At 43.4% G+C, this 19,555-nt stretch overlaps 1 protein-coding gene across 2 annotated transcripts in view; it reads right to left on the bottom strand.

Annotated features, from left to right (window-relative positions):
- Positions 1–3,887: 3,887 nt before the first annotated feature.
- SP3 (Sp3 transcription factor) overlaps positions 3,888–19,555 on the bottom strand; it is a 62,172-nt gene continuing 46,504 nt past the window's right edge. For both annotated transcript variants that reach the window (XM_073646924.1, XM_073646925.1), the window contains exons 4-6: positions 7,511–7,703; positions 7,168–7,364; positions 3,888–5,803 (exon numbers count right to left, since the gene is read on the bottom strand). In XM_073646924.1, the coding sequence (XP_073503025.1) occupies positions 5,490–5,803; positions 7,168–7,364; positions 7,511–7,703 (704 nt within the window). In that variant the 3' untranslated portion in view covers positions 3,888–5,489. The remainder of the gene's footprint in view (positions 5,804–7,167; positions 7,365–7,510; positions 7,704–19,555) is intronic.

The following is a 19,555-nucleotide window of genomic DNA, read 5'->3' as shown; positions in this document are numbered from 1 at the left end:
GTCCAGCATGAGACCCCTCTGTGTCCAGCATGACAGCCCTCCCTGTGTCCAGCATGAGAGCCCCCCACTATGTCCAGCATGAGAGCACCACTATGTACAGCATGAGAGCCCCCCTGTGTCCAGCATGAGAGCCCCCCCTGTGTCCAGCATTAAAGCATCTCTTGTGTCCAGCATTAAAGCCCCCCTGTGTCCAGCATCAAAGCAAAGCCGTCCCTGTGTCCAGCATTAAAGCCCCCCCTGTGTCCAGCATATACTTACTTCACTCCCCGTTTCCCTGCGCTCCTGTCTCTGATGCACTGACTCTCCACAGTGTGCAGGCTGATGCCATTGTGTCAGCTGTTTCTAACGCTGATTGGTGGAAGAGGGAAGTGGCGGCCCCTCCTCCACCAATGCATTCACCGCGGATTGAGACCACGGATTGAGACAGCGGTGACTGTGTGCAGGCGGGCAGTGACGGCGTGCGGGCCACTGTTATCAGCCCTTCGGCTGTCTCGGTCTGCGGGCCGGACTGGAACAGCCAGAGGGCCAGATGTGGCCCGCGGGCCGCACGTTGCCCAGATCTGTTCTAAGGGGTAACTTTCTACATGCCAAACACATGACACTAGAAAGCCAGCTTGCTTCTTCTTGGAGATGAGGGAATTTGCTATACCTTTTGCTGAGAGCAATGACTGGTGGAGAAGTCTCCATAAGACTGCAGCCAAAAGGAGAAAACAGCATCTCCTAGAAAATACTATTTTAAAATAAATAAATCAGGCGAAAAGTTAACAGAATTTTTTTGGGCATATACCCAATAACCTTATACACCCCTTGTATTTGCAATACAAGTGAACGATGCACTTGAATACACGATTTTTCACTTTATACAGGAGTGAACAGAGTGGAAAAGACAAACAGGAACATTTGATGATTTTTCTCTGGGTTGTGGAGGGTCTATATTCAATGCATTAAGTAACTTCTCAACCCCCCAAAACATGTAATGCTGAAAATCAGAAAAGACACCATAAATTTAATAAAAACTCAAAGGCTGATATAAAGTAAAACGTTTACAGATTTACAGATTTGTACTTTATTTTTTTTTCTTTAAATCTACCTATGCAGCAAAATTCCACCTACATGCATATTACAGAAATATACCATAACGAAACACATAGGAGCAAGTATAAAAATGCATTATGTTTTAAACAAAGACATAAATCTTAAACTATTTAATGGCAGAAGACAAAAAAAAAAAGTCATGGGAGTATAATTTCAAAACTAGAAAGAAACATGGAAATAAAAAAAGGAAGAAAACAAAAAAAAAGTTGAGGGGAAAAAAAAAAAAAAAAAAGTCGCCAGATTCTGAGTGTACAAGACACAATTTAACATCATTTACAACTTCATGAAAGGTCGTTACAGCTTAATTGGGTGAGAGTATCTGATTGCAAAAAAGTGCTGACAAAAAAGAAAAATATGACAGTTCACAGTTCAATGTTAAAAAGGTGAAAATCAAATTAATGAAAAAAACAAAACAAAAAACACTGTATAAGGGTGGACTTCATCTGGGGATTGCAGTAGAATTTAAAACATTAATGTAAAGAAATAGTAAAATTAAGCTGGAGCGGAAAGAACACTAGGGGAATGTTTAGTTTCAGAAGCAGGCCACAAACAGCTACAACAGATCACAGGCCACCATCTCGAAATACCGAAGAGGCTTTTGGTTTTCTTCCTTATTTTAACAAAAAAAAAATCTTGTATCATTTTGCATGAGTTTGAATGTATATTTTTTTAGATTATATGTACATGGTCACAATAAAGACAGCCAGGCAGAACTCAATTCATTATGACGATTGGGCCAAACATAAGGTCGCAATCACAGTTCTTTAAAGGGAACCTGACTGGGGATTCATGCTGCCTGATCCAAACACAGCCTGACTCAGACACTGGCTGCGGTATTGGAGCAATTTATGTTTAAGGCTATGGCTACAGGGTGACAAGTGTTGTTGAAATTACAGTTCCGCATTGCATATAATGACTTCCTATAGCATTGCGACCTATTGCACCAAGTCACATAGACTTCCAAATGTGTTGGATATTCTGCTGTTGATCATAAGACGCATGCGACTCACTTACCGTAGGCTTCATTGCAAGTCGCATATAAATGCGACTTACCTGCAGTTTGGCCATTTCTTGGTTTATTTACAGCAAGATCACAGCTTTAAAATAATCACAGACAAGTTGCACAGATGTTTTTTTGTCGCATGACTTGTCTGAGAATTGCCGACACGCCAGTCTTACGCCATATCGTTTAAGAGAAAGCATACTTTGATGAATCGGGTCTATTGTCTCTGGTTGGTTTTTCAAGATGTTTATGTCAATCTGGTATAAGGCATTTTAAAAAAAATTGCCTTTTTTTGGGTGTTTTAAAGAGATCCCATCACCAAGAAAATGCCGTCCAATCTTTAGGCACCATGTTACAGAGTGAAGGGGTGGGGGGTGGGATTGATATAGAATTTTGTGAGAAAAGATTCAGTATAACCTGTGTTTTCATCATTTAAACCTCTGATCTTTCTGGGATTTCGGACCAGTTGGCAGCTTCATCCATGACTAACAGCCATCTCTGCACACTTATACAAAAGAAAGCTGTCAGTCACTGATCAGACCGCCCACTTGACCCAAAATCTAAAAAAGAACAGAGGTTTAAATGATGAAAACACAGGTTATACTGAATCTTTTCTCACAGAATTATATATCAATCTGCTCATCTTCCCCTCCCTACTCTATAACATGATGCCTGCAGGTTGGATGACACTTTCAGGGTGACAGGTTCCCTTTAAGGACAGTTTCAAGCAGGTCCTCCAAAATGGGCAAAGTTGGTGCAGTACTGGGGCATGGCGATGCCTTCTCGCATAAATCAAGACGAGTTGTGGTATACCTTATCCCACAAATGTTACTCCATTCTTTGAATGAATCAGATGCCTGTCCCTTCATCCTGACTGGCATGAACAAAGCTGGTCTTGACGAATTGGGGCGACCATGCTTTAGTTGACTAGCCAGAAGCCAGTCCCTTGTGGTTTCTGGCTGCCCAGCTACTGATGAGTGACAGGTTTTACACGAACACATACATAGGGACCCATAAAGTCTAGGAAAGCAAGGTGGATCAGCCAGAATCGGTCTCTTAGACAAGTCAGAGACCATTGGTTCCCAGCCAGCTTTTCAAAGTATGCAGTCTCTTAAGCACCATTTCAGACTAAAACATGGGATAAAAAATACCAAAGCCAGTGTCTGAATCATGTTACCTTTGGTTGGGGAACTATGAATCTTTTATCAGGTTCCCTTTAACATGATAACATTTTACGTAACAATTAACTAAAAATCGAGTTGCTTAGCAGTTTACCTAATGATTACCCCTAGTTTGAGATGTGAACACTTATGGGGTTTGCTAACATGTATTCTGGCATATAGAGGAGATCATCAATAAAAAGTCAGTCCAGCCGCCCAGTCAGATCAATGGAGTCTCCTTATGACCCATCCATACTCATTTGTCTTTTATGACAAATAATACAAGCCGTACTGTAAATCCTTTTTAACTAAAAAGTGAATTTAGTATTTCTGAACCGTCTACTTTACAAGAATTGTTTTAGGGCCAGAGGGATTGGAAAGTTTGAGCATATTTCAGTTGGGGGGGGGGGGATTGGAGAATATAAAAAGGGGAAAAAAAACCTTACCATAAAATGTAAAGCAAATCTAAATGTGTGATCTATTATTTGTTCTTATTATACATACATTCAGTGATTTAAAGGCAGTTTAACTCCGCCAACTGTGCTGAAGCCAACGTGAGAATAGACTATAATGCTAGATTATATATTTGGAACGGACAAATATATTCAATGAGTATGAAAACAGCAAAGTCAAAAGAAAGAAAATAGTGTTTTATTAAACTACCACACTGATATAATACACTTTTAAACATACACTTTTATTTTTATTTTTTAAAGGTAGCTTTTTTTTTTTTTTTTTTTTCTTTTTTTTTTCCTTTTAAATCTGAGGTGGTCAGAACAATAAGAAATAGACCCAAAATGAAGCCGGGAAATAGGTGAACTGTTGTAGGTGCTGCAGTTTTTTATTCTTTTCTTTTTTTTTGTCTTTTCATTACACTACGTCTTTAGAAAAAAATGGTATAGACCATACATACCTGCAATGTAACTTTGTATTTGTACATGTTCTATAGTTGAAAATATAAACAGTTATTAAAAAATAAAACAAAAATACAGCAAAAAAAACAAACAAAAAAAAAAAACATATACATATTTATCAGGTACATGTATTAGATACATACAATTTTAATGGGTAGAAGCAAATAGGTTGTTTAAATGCTGATTCACCAACTAAGTAAAAAAAAAATATATATATATATATATATATATAATTAAAAAAAACAAAAAAAAAAAAAAAGAAAACCCACCCATATATTTCCCCTTTAAACCATGACTAGTATTTGTATGCCTCATATTGTCACTATGGAAAAGGACTCCAATCAGGTTTGCATATGCTAGACTACTTCATTTACAACGTTTTGATGTCCGAGTACTCAGAATTGATAGATGTGCTGCTGAATGACAGTTCGCTATTTTTTGGTCCACCGGTATTTTCGATAACATGGGTGCTTAATCAAAAAAAAATAACCATTCAAAAAAAAATAAAAAAATTGCGTCAGCCTGCAGTCTTTCTACATTGGTTATATTGCCTCCATGACTTCAACAACTTTAACAAGATTTGGTTTGGCAAATTAACGCTTGCGCATGGCTTTTTTTTTTCTTTCTTTTAGACAATCCAGACAGTGGCGGCTGTCAGGTTAAAAACCTTGTTGTACATTTTTTACAAGAGAAACTTTATTTTTATTTATTCATTTTTTTTTAAAACTGTGTACATAGGTTCTCCTAGTTAAAACAAATCGGTTGTTAATTTGGTAAGTTGGTGAGCCGTGGAGAAATCCAAGCCAGGTTGTGTGTGCTGGGAAACGTGATTTGTCAGTTATGCATAATAAAAATTCCAGTCATTGAGAAAATTACAAAATTTCATACCATAACATAATTTCTGTTACCCATCAACTTTGTTATCTTACAATAGATAAATACCAACATGTTCTTAATTTTTTCTTGTTTTTGATTTTTTTTTCTTTTTTACATTAAACCACACAGGATTGATGCATCTGGTTAGACTACCATATTCATCTAAGTCAATATTCTTTATACTCGTGTCATGGTAAAATTTCATCAATTCTAGATTCCAAAAGTACCTACAAAAGCCATGCAATTTTACCAATTCTTCATACTTATGGAATAGCATACAAAGTAAGGCATTTCAGTGTCATGTATAACCAAGTTACTGTCAATCCAAAAAAGTTTGCACATCAATAAAAAGATATCTAAGAACTCAAGAACAAGGTTTTTTTTTTTTTCCCCCTCACTACTGTATAAAAATAACCACAATTAACAGGTGTCGTGTGATATTTACTCAATTGTCTCATTTCCAGAAACTGTGACAAGCTGTAGGGGAATCTCTGAATTGGAGAGGAGATCTTGACCGCCGATGCCTGTATTTATAGTCCCTATGCCGGATACAGACCCCTGTTGAATGTTTGCAAGGATAAGGGTGGTACCTTCGGCAGTTATCAATGTATCCTCAGGCTTAGCTTCTATGGATGCCAATACAGCGCTGCTGGCGTGAATGCCTTTCTTGTTTTGATGCGTTTTAATGTGTTTGGCAAGGTGATCACTTCTCATAAATCGTTTGGAGCACTCTGGGCAGACAAACTTCTTTTCACCTGTTGATGGAAAGAGTGAAATTTCAAATATAATGGTCACACAATAAAATGGGGCGCTGATGCTGAAGTCCCCAGAATGCAAGAGTGGCTATAGTGTGGTTTTAATTTCCACGTACTTACAGTTCTGAGCAGCTAACCTCAATTCAGCGGCCTGAAAGCATTGCTTCTGAGCATTGTCACCGACTGGGATAGATTATACATGACTAATCTACATTTTGAACAAAATTCTCATTGACTGCTTACGAGCAGCACAAATCTTAACACGTCCGGCTACTATACATGACTCTGCAATGACACTATTAGATCATAGTCAAGCAGCTTCACAGAGATCGTGCAGCTGCAGGAGCGAGGAACCTGCTGTAAGATAGCTGGACATCCCTATACAGAAGACAGATGGTTTACCATCTCAGCCTTCCTAATTGCTGTATGAACAAGCACCGCGTAGTTTCTTACCATCTCAGCCTTCCTAATTGCTGTATGAACAAGCACCGCGTATACAGTTTAGGAAAAGCCAACCGTGCTCCATTCAGCAATCCTAGTGATCGCAAGCTCCAGATCAGCACTGTACAGCAGACAGTTTCCCTATGCCAGCCCCAGTTACCCCATTACAACCATAAGGGAGACACAAGGTCTAACATTAATAAAAAAATAAAATAAAAAGCAGAAAGAGAAAAAGCAACCAGCACAGCCACAGACAGAGTGGGGTGGGGAGGCCAATACATAAAAATAATTGCTACAGAAAGGGGAACACAAATTCCAATGTATTTTAGTGGTCCCTTGTGGTCGTCCCCAAAAAATAAATAGAAAGTGAAACTCTCCCCCCTCCCCTATTTCTCCTGATATAAGTATGCTTATTCATATAAATTATCTCCCTCTCCACCCTTAAAATAAGTGAGGCTTAATAAAGAAATAAAGGGTGTGTCTTATAGTCCAAGTGTACCTTATAGTCTGGCAGGGCGGCAGCAGCGGGTCACAGGAGGCATGAGATGGCGGCTGCAGCCATCATGTGTGCCCGCTGTTGAAATAAATGAATATTCACTGCTCTCCACACCCGTAGTCCCACCCACCTCTATGCACTGAAGCTAGTGCCGAGAGGTGGCCAGGAATATGGGAGTGGAGAGTAATGAATATTCAATTCCCTTTAGTAGTGGGCACACGTAATGGCCCTGCAGCTGCTGTGTGCCCGCTATTAAAGAGAATGAATATTCACTGCTCTCAACTCCCTTATTTTATTATATGTTTACATGTATACCCCTCCCATGAATACCAGGGATGCGGGGGGCCCATGTATACCAGGGATGGGGACATATTTATGTACAGAATTGGGGGACATTACCCCTATAACAGTGTCAGCAAGATCTTACCAGTATGTGTCCTTCTGTGTCGCTGTAGTTCATCACTTCGTGTAAACCTTTTACCACAGAACATCCAAGTACAGACAAACGGACGTTCTCCAGAATGCCAACGCAAATGAGCTCTCAGATGTGAAGTTTTACCATACACTTTACCACACCCTGGGATATGACAGATGTGTTGCTTTTTCTTTCCCAGGTTGGTACCCCTGAAAAAGTGAAAAGAAATTAAGGACATCATACATTCTGCTAAGGGGTGTACTATAATTTTCACATATTCTCTCTGCATGATAAATTAAGTGCAACTTCATTTACTGTGAAATAAAACCTGTTGGTGAGAGATTCTGGTACAAACCTTCCGGCTCCATCTTTACAGTTGGGACAAGTACAAGCCACTCTTCTAAGTCGCTTTCCTTCTTGATTTGGTTGGTCCAGTTCATCATCAACAACCTGGACCCTCAGGTGGGTTAAATCATTGGTATTGACTGTCGAATCACCAGTAAGTTGCCACTCCTCGGGATCAGGTTCCTCTTCCTTAATTCGTATACCTATGGAGAAAGAAACAGGATAAATAAGAAATGAGAGAAAACATGAAAGTTTTTACGTACTGAATACAGTAATAAAAGCACTTAATACAAATAGGAGCTTTCTGGAATACTAAAGAACTCCCTCTTTGCAGCACACCAGCTAATTAATTTCCAGTAAGGAGACTTTTTGTAGTGTAAGCAAATGCGACTGATAAGTCTCCCGAAATGCACCAAGAAAAAGTCTCCATGTAATCTTCAGTACGTATTCTCCATACTAGTGAAGCATTACTTGTAGGGGAGCATACCTCTAGTGAGGCATGAGGTGAAGCATGCTTGAATATATTTATGTGGATTCTTACAGAATTTGTGGGGAGAAGGGGAAATAGTTATTAAAAAAAAAAAAAAGGCAAACCACCATGTGACCCCCCCTCTGCATAAATCAGATTCATACAGAGGTCAAGTACATGATCATAGCAAGAAATGGGTGACCGATTACAGATCTGTACCACAGAGTAATAAACAGTAATTCAGCCCTAAGTGCAGTCTCCATCTACAGCCAACAACTAAGAACAAGGACAACAAAAATCTGCAACAAATGACAGCACAAAATACTACAAACATTAGAGGGGAAAGAAAAAAAAAATCTGAATTGATTTTAGGGGTTGCTGCAAATCTTCAAATTCTCATAACGTTGGTATCATAGATCTTAACTGCAACAATACAAAGGATGCCAATCAAGTGAATGTAAAAATTCAGTTTTAAGGCAGCTTGCAGAGGGGAGACCTTATTGGGTTTCAATATCTACAACTGCGTAAAATCCAAATTTTTTGTGTATTCCTATCTCAGGCATACATCTATTATATAGGAATGCACGCTTGCTCGGCTATTTTCTAACCTCCGATAGAAATGAATGGAGACAGCCTGCTCTGTATTCAGTGACGATAGACTGGGCCCCATTCTTGAGACAGAAGGGAATCCCACAGGCGAGACCCGCATCTAACAAACATTTATAGCTACATGATGAACAACTTCTTACTAGTTCATACATGTTGGCCCGCAACATCTTAAAAGGGGTTGTCCGGTACTTTTTCTTTTAAGTTGCCCAATGTATTCAGCATGTGGGCATTCTGTATGGAGGACTATGTGGGGCCCACCATTGTGCATGGAGGACTATGTGGGACCCATTATACTGTATACTGGTTGGCCAGTGATATTCAAGTTTTTAATTTTGGCCCGCTGTGTGTTTGAGTTTGACATCCCTGTACTAGTTTACTGGCTTTAACTAAACAGGTTACAGTTATTTTGTCATTGGCATAAACAATGCTGAAAGATCCATTGTGTATTGGTGTTCGCAGCTTGATGGTTTTCAACAGTAAAACTATTTTTTTTTAATGTGACTATCACCCAGTTGTCAAGAAAAATAGTTCATTTTTCTACTCTATCGCAACTTAGAAAAACACTTTGCAGAAAAATATTTTACTAAAAATATCATCTAGTTTTGTGTACACAGCTCCTTTGCAGTTGTCTCCATGGTAACAGTGTAGACAAATGTGTATTCTGATCCTGCAGTTATCTGCCACACCCTTCCGTCTGTCTGTGCTTGGCAAGAAAGAGGACTCCGATGGAAAGGAGTAACACAGGCTTGTCCGATTTAGGTACCCACCATGACATACATATATGCGTAGTAGCTGTATACACATATGGGTAAAGCCGAAGTTCTGATGCCAGCTGAGCAATAGCTGGGAACGGGATTTTTTTCCCCCTTCTGGCTTATTATATAACAGTTTCTAGTTGTAAATGTTAGGGACATTTTTAAAAGGGGCTTTCTGGATTATTTCAACCATAAAGACTAATCATTTTTAAACAACCAAAGTCAATCTGGTAACCTAAACAGTGGACTACCCCTTTGTGAAACTACCAGGGAACATGCAAAGGGTTTGTCAAATAGGGAGCCACATGTACCCAGGCTAATAAAAATTGCCAACATCTTACAACATATTTGATAATTAATGGCCAAGTGTTTTAATGCGAGTCGCCAAGCCTTAAAGGGGATGTTCACTACTAGAACAACCCCATCTTGAACTAAACTTTGGTCCCAGTAAAATAAAAAAAGCCTATACTCACCTCCAGTGCTGACGCCGTTCCAGCGGTGTCCGCACTCGCGGTCCCGGGGCTGTGACGCGGTGGAATGGCACGTTGTGCCCGGCGCCCAATCAGCGCTGGCGTCACTGTCCCCGCCTCCTGTACAATTGAACATGAAGTCCACCACGATCAACTGCAGCCTGGACTTCCATGTTCGATTTGTCCGAAGGCGGAGACAGTGACACCAGCGGATTGGGTGTCAGGCACAACGTACCATTCCACCGCGTCACAGCCTTGGGACTGCAAGTGCTGTCACTGCTGGAATGGCGCCAGCACTGGCGGAGAGTACAGATTTTTATATTTTATTGGGGTCAAACATTTAGTTCAAGAAGGGGTTGTCCTAGTAGTGGACAACCCCTTTAGAGAGTCTTCTAAATGATTTTAGGGTGTACATTATTAACAAAAACACATCTCTGCTCCTGCAGAACTACTTTTTAAAAAGAGAAAAGTAACAAAAAGTAAAAAAAGAGAAAGGGACAGCTGCAATATCTTTAGTGTGTATTACAGTGCTGGCCATAATGTGTGCTCAACAGAGAAAGCCTAAGCTAGCGAGACTGCACTCTGGTATGTGAGAAACAAATGGCTACTCTCTCCAATATCAGCCAGAATGCATCTCATACAAAAGCTTCCTTCACCTCTGGTAGTACAATTTGGTACAGGCTAGTAGCCTGCCATCCCTCACATGTAAACTCTAGTGATAAGTGAGCATGCTCGCCATTTGAGTGACATCGGGGTGCTCAGGTACGCATCGAATATAGTGGGTGCTCGAGCACCATGGTGGAGTCCTCGGGCACTGCCTCCATACTCTGTAATGCCGTAGCCAAAATGGCTACAGCATTATTGTGTATGTCAAGCAATCCCCGCATGTTTATTGGCTAACGGCCGCAAAACATGCGAGGCCTCGAGTCGCTGCGTACCCGAGCACCCAAATGTCACTCGAGTGGCGTGCACGCTAGCTCATCACTAGTAACCTCCAATTCCTATGTTCTCAGCAGCACATACAGGAGCATCTCACAAAATTAGAATATCAAAAAGTTAATTTATTTCAGTTCAATACAAAAAGTGAAACTCATATAGAGTAATTACAAACAGAGTGATCTATTTCAAGTGTTTATTTCTGTTAATGTTGATGATTATGGCTTACAGCCAATGAAAACACAAAAGTCATTATCTCAGTAAACTAGAATAATTACTAGAAAACACCTGCAAAGCATTTAAAAAGTCCCTTAGTCTGTTTCAGTAGGCTCCACAATCATGTGGAAGACTGCCAACTTGACAGATGTCCATAAGGCAGTTATTGACACTAAGTAAATGCAAAGTAAGTTTTGCATTTCATTTAGAAATCAAGGTCCCAGAGTCTGGAGGAAGAGTGGAGAGGCCACAATCCAAGCTGCTTGAGGTCTAGTGTGAAGTTTCCACAATCAGTGATGGTTTGGGGAGCCATGTCATCTGCTGGTGGAGGTCCACTGTGTTTTATCAACACCAAAGTCAGCGCAGCCGTCTACCAGGAAATTTTAGAGCACTTCATGCTTCCCTCTGCCGACAAACTTTTTGGAGATGGAAATGTCATTCTCCAGCAGGACTTGGCACCTGTCCACACTGCCAAAAGTACCAATACCTGGTTTACAAACAACAGTATCACTGTGCTTGATTGGCCAGCAAACTCGCCTGACCTTAACCCCATAGAGAATCTATTAGATTCTCTAATTAGAGAGTAGAGAGAGATTAAAGAGAGTAGAAAGATTAGAGAGTATTGTCAAGAGGAAGATGAGAGACACCAGACCCAACAATGCAGATGAGCTGAAGGCTACTATCAAAGCAACCTGGGCTTCCATAACACCTCAGCAGTGCCACAGGCTGATCGCCTCCATGCCACGCCACATTGATGCAGTAATTGATGCAAAAGGAGCCCTGACCAAGTATTGAGTGCATTTAGGCTTTGTGCCCAAGATGCAGAAATGCTGCATATTTTTTCCGCTTCTCCCTGGCAGGAAAAACACATGCGGATTTTACATGCGTTTTTCCCGCCAGGTAGAAGCGTTTGTCAAGCGTTTTTGCATGCATTTCTGCATGCGGGTTATCAAGCGCTTTTCCAAGCGATTTTAGCATCACTTGGAAAAGTGCTTGACAACTTGTTCACACTATGTAAATCCATGCAACAGGCATGGATTTAGAGTAGTGTGACAAAGTAATAGTTAAAATAAATAAATAAATAAATAAATAAGAATGGTGAAAAAAAAAAAAAAAAGAATTTAAAATATAAAAAAAAGATTATACTCGCCTTCCGATGTCCTCTCGGTGTTTTGTCCGCTCCGTCCGGTCTCTTGCATTGCTCGCCGTGGTGTGAAGGACCTGCGGTGATGTCATTCAGTCATGTGACAGGTCACATGACTCAATGACGTCATGGCAGGTCCTTCACAACAGCGCGAGCAATGCAAGAGACCGGACGGAGCGAACAAAACACCGAGAGGACATCGGAAGGCGAGTATAATCTTTTTTTTATATTTTAAATTCTTTTTTTTTTACAGTTTCTATGGTACCCAGTCTCCTCTCCTCCAGGCCTGGGTACCATCCGCACATTGAACCGTGTGATATCCGCTTATCCACATGTAGTGATGCGGATATCACGAGGTCCAATGCAAGTCAATGGTGGCGATTACGCTGCGTGTCCGCAAAATTAATGGACATGCTGCGGATTTTTGAGCGCAGCATGGGCATTGACATTGCGGCTTGTCATTGGGGACCATGGGGGGTGGATTACAAAGCGTTTCCCAAGCGTTTACGCTGCAGAAATTCCGCAGAATAAACGCTTGGAAAATGCTTCGTGGGCACACAGCCTGACTGAACATACATTTCAGTAGGCCAACAATTCAAATTTTAAAATAATTTTTCAAGCTGTTATAAAGTATTCTAATGTACTGAGATAATGACGTTTGTGTTTTCACTGGCTGTAAGCCATAATCATCAACATTAACAGAAATAAACAGTTGAAATAGATCACTCTGTTTGTAATGACTCTATATAATATACGAGTTTCACTTTTTGTATTGAAGAACTGAAATAAATTTACTTTTTCTTGATATTCTAATTTTGTGATATGCACCTGTATAATGCTAAGACATTTAATGTATAGCCACAGCATGTGCCGTAAAAAGTCAGATGTGAGTCTCCCTCTCAGACACACACTGGATCAAACACCAAAATAGTGATTCCCTGACCTCTACTCCTGTCAGGTTAGGCAGCCATTGCTTCTACACAGGGAATGAATTGAAAGGTAGCAGCATACAAGAACAGCTCTCTCCATTCATTTCTGTGGCAGTTAAGGAGACAACAAGCACACTTGTGGACATACCTTAAAGGGGTTGTCCCATGAACAAAAGTTAAAGGGGTATTCCCATCTCCAAAATCGTATCCCAATATGTAGTAGGTGTAATAATAATATTATTATTAAATACCTAGAATTAGAAATGTAGTATAGTATTTTAGATTCGCTATGCCACTTACCTCATGTTCAGGCAATGCAGAACTTTAGGTATCCATGGTTACGACCACTAGCAGCTAGCTGTCACTATCAGTGGACGTAACCATGAATACCTAAGGTCCTGCAAATGAGTAAAGAGACATAGCGAATCAAAAATACTATACTACATTTCTAATTGTAGGTATTTGCTAATATTATTATTATTACACCTACTACATATTGGGATAGGATCTTGGAGATGGGAATACCGCTTTAATTTTAATCAATAGATCTTGGAATAATAACTTCCATAATTAGATGTGTTTAAATAAAATGTTCCTGTGCTGAGATAATCTTATAAATGTGCCCCTGCTGTGTACTGTGTAATGGCTGTGTCTGACCGTACAGGGACATGGTCTGATCATACCACAGCTCCTGAGCAAGGGAGGAAGCAAAAGAGTATACAGACATTACAGCAGGGGATCACAGCTGATTCTTTCTTTGAAGTAAAACATTGTTTAAAAACAGGCAGGGAAATGCTTTATCTCACAAAAAGAATCAGCTGTGATCCCGTGCTGTAATGTCCGTATACTCTTTTGCTCCCTCCTCTGCTCAGGAGATGTGGTATGATCAGACCATGTCCCTGTACGGTCAGACACAGCCATTAACACAGCGGGGGCCCATTTATAAAATCTCAGCACAGGAATAAGGAGTCAAAAGTGATAAGTCTGCAGTTACTCTGTGTGACTGCAGACCTATGTGCTGCGGGGATTCGCCGGTATGAGACCCGGGACTGGAGGCTATGTAAACATTATACATACCCCCAGCCATTCAGCGCCGCCTCGCTCCATAAACTTGTATTGAGTGAGGCCACTCCCTGTCTAGCAACGCAGACGGCCAGGGAGCGTGTCCGACTAGAAGGCGCGGCCTCGCTCAATACAAGTGTATGGAGAGTGAGGCCGTGCCCACTGGCCAGGGGTATGTATAATGCATACATACCCTCCGGCCCAGAGTCTCATACCGGCGAATACCCTGCGCTGGGGGGATTCACAAGTCTGCAGCCACACAGAGTGACTGCAGACTTATCACTTTTGACCGGATGACCCCTTTAAACACATCCAATTGTGAAAGTTATTATTAGTCCAAGATCTATTGATTAAAATGAACTTTTGTTGGTCGGAAAACCCCTTTAAACGTCAAAGACACATGTCAAGCTTGGATGATGGAATGGTCTGCGCGTTTTATATCGTGTTTGGAGAGCCCCTGATGTGCCTAAACAGTAGAAAACCCTCACAAGTGACCCCATTTTGGAAACTAGACCCCTCAAGGAATTTATTTAATGTGTGGTGAGCACCTTGAACTCACAGATGCTTCACATAATTTTACAAAGTGGATCTGTAAAAATGAAAAAAATACATATTTTTCCCCACAAAAATGTTGCTTTAGCCCCAATTTTTTTCATTTTCACAAGGCTAGCAGGAGAAAATGGACCCCAAAATTTGTTGAGCAATTTTTCCTGTGTACGCAGATATCCCATATGTGGTCGAAAACTACTTTTGAGGCACAGTGCAAAGCTCAGAAGGGAAAAAGCGTCATATTGGAGTTCAGATTTTGCTGGACTGATTGGAGGGTGCCATGTCACATTAGCATAGCCCCTGAGGTGCCAGAACAGCAGACCCATCCCCCATAAGAGACCCCATTTTATAAACTACACCTTTCAATGAATCCATCTAGGGGTGCAGTGATCATATTGACAACAGGTGGGTCACAGAATTTTATACCATTGGACAGAGAAGAAAAAAATAATTTAATTTTTACCACCAAAATTTTGTTTTAGCCCCAGATTTTACATTTTCACATTGGGAAATGGGTACAAAATGGTACCAAAATGTTTCCCACAATCTCTGCTGAACGTAGAAATACCCCATATGTGGCTGTACAGTACTGCTTAGCCATACGGCGAGACTCGGGAGGGACAGAGCGCTATTTGCCTCCTGGAGCCCAGATTTTTCTAGACTCCATATACAGAGCCCCCAAGTGCTAGAATAGCAGAATCCCCCCTCAAGTGACCCCATTTTGGAAATTATACCCCTTTGGGTATCTACAGATGTAGTGACTATTTTAACTCCATGGGTGTTTTCCAGAAACAAGCAGCAGTGGATGTTGCTGATTGATAATTGCAAACTGCCATTGTAGTGACCAGTACGTTATTGCTCAGCTCATGCTTCTGGAGACACACATCTGTAAAATAGACGGGCTCTCATCACTACAGAAATGCCAAACATGCGGATGCTAACTGCGGTTTAGGCACACAGAGCTCAGAAGGGAAAGGACCATTTGGATTTAGGAGTGCAGAATTTGCTGAATTTCTTTTTTTTTGGGGGGGGGGGGGGGGAGGGGGAGCCATAGTGCTTTTCCACAGCCTTTTGCTAGCGGTAATATGAAAGCCCCCTATATTTCCATTGACAGATGATGGACCTGAGTGGAGACTGGCTTTTTTTTTGTGGACTGAGTTGAAGCTTTTGTTGGGAACATTTTACATCACATTTATCCGGCACTCTACACTGATCACATATCAGGGTTTCCATCTAAAACTCCAAGTGACGTGATTCAGATGAAACCCCCAAGGGATCCATTCAAAATAATGAGGCAGCAGAGTTACCCTGGACTCCGTCTGGCCTCTGTTCAGCGTTGTCCTTTTCAGAAGTGCACAAAACTGTGGCCGACGGCACTTCTATGCACGCCTAAATAGACGGACACCGACGGATCACAGGTCAGACGCGTCCACAGTGCCTCCATCTGCCTCATTATAAGGAATCTTCTGCCGGAGGTTCCGTCTGAATCACGTGTTTCAGAGATTTACACGGAAACCCCGGTGTAAGCGCTCAGCGTAGTGTGCAGGATAAATGTGAGCTGAGCCTTACTGCGCTGTTTTGGGAAGCAGAATGAACAGATCAGTAGCAGGTGAAGAATTGGTTTTATTTATATTTTAAGCCGTTCCTTGTGCAGTATAAGTGATTAGGCGACTTCATTCTTCGGGTCGATGCGATTACAGCGATACCAGATTTACAATAAGGTTTTTATGCTTGGCTGCTGTCACACACTAAAAGATGCTTTTTATTGCAAAAACTAGTTTTTTTTTGCATTGCCATATTTTGAGAGCTATAATATTTCCATATTTCGGCAGACAGTCATGTGAGTGCTTGTTTTTTGTGGTACGAGTTGACGTTTTTATTTGCACCATTTTCAGGCACGTGACTTTTTTGATCGCTTTCTATTCTGATTTTTGGGAGGCAGAATGAACAAAAACCATCAATTCAGGAATTGTTTTTTTTTTTTATGCCGTTCCGCTTGTGGAGAGATCAGTGCAGGCAGACAGGACGCAGCGCTGGAGGAGAGAAGAAAGGTGAGTAGGAGTGTTTATTTTTTATTTTTAATGTGCAGCATGATGGGGATTAGGGGGGACCATGCATACCAGGACAGGGATTAGGGGTGCCATGCATACCAGGACAGGGATGAGGGGTGCCATGCATACCAGGACAGGGATGAGGGGTGCCATGCATACCAGGACAGGGATGAGGGGTGCCATGCATACCAGGACAGGGATGAGGGGTGCCATGCATACCAGGACAGGGATGAGGGGTGCCATGCATACCAGGACAGGGATGAGGGGTGCCATGCATACCAGGACAGGGATGAGGGGTGCCATGCATACCAGGACAGGGATGAGGGGTGCCATGCATACCAGGACAGGGATGAGGGGTGCCATGCATACCAGGACAGGGATGAGGGGTGCCATGCATACCAGGACAGGGATGAGGGGTGCCATGCATATCAGGATAGGGATGAGGGGTGCCATGGATACCAGGATGGAGGGATGCCAGGCATACAAGGATGGGGATGGGGACCACGCATAAAAGGAAGGGGGGGGGGGCGCTTATATACCAGGATGGGGGATATTGTCAGAATTGGGGGACATTACCCCTATACCAGTGTCAGCAGAAGACCCCCTCCCCCTTAAAAGTGCATCATTACCACATTTTTTGCTTAAATTTTTATTTTTTTATTTTCCTCCTCTAAAACCTAGGTGCGTCTTATGGTCCGGTGCGTCTTATAGTCTGAAAATTACGGTAATTATTTTTGCATTGCTTTATTCTGAGAGCTGTAACTTTCTTATTTTTCCGCTGATGGAGCTGTATGGTGGCTTGTTTTTTGCCGGACAAAGTGACGTTTTCAGTGGTCCCATTTTTATTAACGGTATTTTCGTATTTACCGTGTTTCAACTATAAGACGCACCTAGGGTTTTAGAGGAGGAAAATAGAAAAAAAAAATAATGTAAACAAAAAATGTGGTTATGATGCCCTGTTAAGGGGGAGGGGGTCTGCTGCTGACACTGTTATAGGGGTAATGTCCCCAAATTCTATTACTATCCCCCATCCTGGTATATATGGCCCCCTCCTTGTTATACATAGCCCGCATCCCCATCCTGATATACATGGCACCCCAATCTACCACCCTGGTATGTATGCACCCCCCTCATTCCTCTTCCTGGTATGTATGGTCCCCCTCATTCCTCTTCCTGGTATGTATGGTCCCCCTCATCCTTGTATGCATGGCACCCCAATCTACCAACCTGGTATGCATGGCACCTTCATTCCTCTTCCTGGTATGCATGACCCCACCGCTCATATCCTGGTATGCATGGCCCCCCCCCCTATCCTGGCATGCATGCCCCCCCCCATATCCTGGTATGCATGGCCCCTCCCCCCATATCCTGGTATGCATGGCCCCACACCCCCATATCCTGGTATGCGTGCCCCCCCATCCCCTCATATCCTGGTATGCGTGGCCCCACCCCCCCATATCCTGGTATGCGTGGCCCCACCGACCCCACCCACTCATATCCTGGTATGCATGCCCCCCCTCATCCTGGTATGCATGGCGCCCCCCCCCTCATCCTGGTATGCATGGCCCCATTCCCTCCCCCCAATCCTGGTATGCATGGTCACATTCCCTCCCCCCCATCCTGGTATGCATGGCCCCACCCCCCCCACCTCATCCTGGTATGCATGGCCCCATCCCCCCCACCTCATCCTGGTATGCATGGCGCCCCCCTCATCCTGGTATGCATGGCCCCATTGCCTCCCCCCTCATCCTGGTATGCATGGCCCCATTCCCTCCCCCCTCATCCTGGTATGCATGGCCCCATTCCCTCCCCCCTCATCCTGGTATGCATGGCCCCATTCCCTCCCCCCTCATCCTGGTATGCATGGCCCCATTCCCTCCCCCCTCATCCTGGTATGCATGGCCCCACCCCCCCATATCCTGGTATGCGGGCCCCACCGCCCCCACACACACATATCCTGGTATGCATGCCCCCCCCCCTCATCCTGGTATGCATGGCCCCATTGCCCCCCCCCTCATCCTGGTATGCATGGCCCCATCCCCTCCCCCCTCATCCTGGTATGCATGGCCCCATCCCCTCCCCCCTCATCCTGGTATGCATGGCCCCATCCATCCCCCCCTCATCCTGGTATGCATGGCCCCCCCCCTCATCCTGGTATGCATGCCCCCCCCCTCATCCTGGTATGCATGGCCCCATTCCCTCCCCCCTCATCCTGGTATGCATGGCCCCATTCCCTCCCCCCTCATCCTGGTATGCATGGCCCCATTCCCTCCCCCCTCATCCTGGTATGCATGGCCCCACCCCCCCATATCCTGGTATGCGGGCCCCACCGCCCCCACACACACATATCCTGGTATGCATGCCCCCCCCCTCATCCTGGTATGCATGGCCCCATTGCCCCCCCCTCATCCTGGTATGCATGGCCCCATCCCCTCCCCCCTCATCCTGGTATGCATGGCCCCATCCCCTCCCCCCTCATCCTGGTATGCATGGCCCCATCCCCCCCACCTCATCCTGGTATGCATGGCCCCATCCCCCCCACCTCATCCTGGTATGCATGGCCCCACCCCCCCCACCTCATTCTGGTATGCATGGCCCCACCCCCCCCCATCCTGGTATGCATGGCCCCATCCCCCCACCCCACATCCTGGTATGCATGGCCCCATCCCCCCACCCCACATCCTGGTATGCATGGCCCCATCCCCCCACCCCACATCCTGGTATGCATGGCCCCATCCCCCTACCCCACATCCTGGTATGCATGGCCCCATCCATCCCCCTACCCCACATCCTGGTATGCATGGCCCCATCCATCCCCCCCTCATCCTGGTATGCATGGCCCCATCCGCCCCCCCCCTCATCCTG

The sequence above is a fragment of the Phyllobates terribilis genome, unplaced genomic scaffold (assembly GCF_046119375.1).
Source record: "Phyllobates terribilis strain yellow unplaced genomic scaffold, ASM4611937v1 Scaffold_9__5_contigs__length_417890890, whole genome shotgun sequence".
Classification (NCBI taxonomy): domain Eukaryota; kingdom Metazoa; phylum Chordata; class Amphibia; order Anura; family Dendrobatidae; genus Phyllobates; species Phyllobates terribilis.
Note: the sequence above shows the minus strand (reverse complement) of the source record. Positions and strands in the feature narration are given on the sequence as shown.